Source organism: Piliocolobus tephrosceles, chromosome 14, assembly GCF_002776525.5.
Source record: "Piliocolobus tephrosceles isolate RC106 chromosome 14, ASM277652v3, whole genome shotgun sequence".
Lineage (NCBI taxonomy): Eukaryota > Metazoa > Chordata > Mammalia > Primates > Cercopithecidae > Piliocolobus > Piliocolobus tephrosceles.
This window is the reverse complement of record NC_045447.1, coordinates 47,043,192-47,045,123: the sequence shown is the minus strand read 5'-3', so window position 1 is coordinate 47,045,123 and position 1,932 is coordinate 47,043,192. Positions and strand designations below refer to the sequence as shown.

At 56.9% G+C, this 1,932-nt stretch overlaps 1 protein-coding gene across 1 annotated transcript; it reads right to left on the bottom strand.

The window, feature by feature from the left end:
* Positions 1-320: 320 nt before the first annotated feature.
* Positions 321-1,695, bottom strand: TMEM215 (transmembrane protein 215). The gene is made up of 2 exons (XM_023194129.1): positions 1,393-1,695; positions 321-1,086 (listed from the first exon to the last, which is right to left on the bottom strand). Exon 2 carries the CDS (start codon positions 1,026-1,028, stop codon positions 321-323), a length of 708 nt encoding a protein of 235 aa, XP_023049897.1. The 5' UTR covers positions 1,029-1,086; positions 1,393-1,695.
* Positions 1,696-1,932: the final 237 nt, after the last annotated feature.

Genomic DNA, 1,932 nt, shown 5'->3' with positions numbered 1-1,932 from the left:
CTCTTAGCTGGTCCTGGATAGCACTTTTTGGGTTATTTTACAAAACATTCAACATTGTGTAAATTGTTAAGAAGCAACAGGAGTGGCTTCCTTTCCTACCCACTGCCTCTTCCAGTGTCCTTAACCCTTATCACCCTTCCCTAAAATGTGTCCGCAACATGCCTATTTACATGACTCTTGGGTACCAGAGGTTATCACACCCATCACATACCAGGTCAATTTCTAACAGTGTGAAGGCTTTCCAAGCAGAGTAATTTCCTTCCATGGGGAGCTGGGCTTAGTCATATTTCTATCAATCCAGCGACCTTTGTATGCAGAGATTAGACGATGGTCTCGTGGTCCCACCTGCCTTGTATATGATTGATATAACAACAGTATCTGTCATAGGGGCTGTTCTGCTTGTAGGAGCAAACGATGATACTGTCCTGGGGCACAAAGAAGATGCTGTCCTCGGGCTCAGGGCACTCAGGTCTGTCCCTTGCTGAGCACTTGATGTCCAAGGCACTGTAGGTGAGGGAACTGCCCGAGGGGCAGTAGCCGTCCAGGTATCTGGACGTCTCCTCCTGATGCCCACTCTGGACCAGGCTCTGGCATTCTCCTTCCTCCGTGGGTGTGGGGGTGGTGATGGAGCTGGCCATGGATACCTCACCCTGGCCTTGTCTCGGAGGCTTCCCCCTGAGGCCTGCCTTCTTAGCCAGCTCATCTGAGCTCCCCTTGCCGGACTCCAGGTCTGAAGGGGTCCTCAGCAGCTCCACCACCTCCTTGTCTTTGGGTTTCCGGAAGCAGGGCAATTTGCGGACCCATAGCAGCTCGTTCTCCGGCCACTTGGTGCATCCCTCGGTTTTCCTGGCCAGGGCAATGGCCGCGATGCCTGGTAGGCAGATGGCTGGCCCGATGGCCAGGAGGGGTATGTTTCCCAAAGTCTCCCCTTTCATCCCAGAGACGGTGAACATGAAACCGAAGACCAGGAAGACACTGACCAGGGCCACCACCAGCCCAGTCCTCGGGTTGATGTCATCAGGCCGCATCTTTCACTCCATCCAGGTTGGGGGCTGCTTGCTGACCAGGTAGCAGTGTTCCTCTATTCTGTCAGAGGTGAAAACCACAGTGCGTTTAAAAAAAAACCCAAGTCTAGCTCCCACCCACCAACTCTTGTCTCTCTCTTGCTCTTTGTCTCTGACTTGCTTCTTGACTTTCAGTCTTTGTATCTCTCTTGCAATCTCTCTGTCTCTCTGCGTTTCTCTTGCAATCTCTCCCTGTTTCTATTTCTACTCTTTCTCTCCGTCCCGTCTCACTCCCTCCCTTTCTCTCTCATGCCCTCCCTCTCTCCCTCTCACTATTGCAACTTCTGTCTCTCATATCAACACGCACCTGCTGGGGTCAACGAGGTACCTGAGGTTTCCTGCCCTCTCCAGGAAGTAGGGAAAGAAGCCAGCTGTCTCCTCAGAAGCCTCCACAGCAGCTGCCCCCTCGGCTCGCTCCCCTGGTTCTGGGAGGAAAGCCTGGTTTCCCCCACGGACTCTGCATTGGGGAGGTGGAACATGGGAGAGCAGTTCTCCCCGCAGTGCCCGTCGGTCCCTGTGCTGTGCAAGCGGAGCCCGGCGCCAGCTCAGCGAGCAGAGCGCGGGGCGCAGGAGGAGGGAGCACTGAGTCTGGGAAAGAGGGGACACGGCGTGAGCCTGGCCTTGTTACATCACTGTCAGAGCAGGCTCAGAAATGCAGACGGACGCGCGGGGGCGCGAGGGGGTCAGCCCCGGAGAGAGGCCACCCAGCGGTAGGCGCTGCCGGGGTCTCGTCGGGGCTGCTGGGGGCGGCCAGGGTTTGTGCCGCCGCCGTCCCGGAGGCTGAGCGGGGCGACCTGACCCGTTTCCGTGCCCGGGGAGGTCTGGGGCGCGAGGCAGCCAGTGGCTGCAGTCGGAAACCAGGGTCGGT

Bases quoted from the DNA above. Each gene is read 5' to 3' on its own strand.
- TMEM215 (XM_023194129.1), bottom strand. From the start codon at position 1,028: ATGCGGCCTGATGACATCAACCCGAGGACTGGGCTGGTGGTGGCCCTG.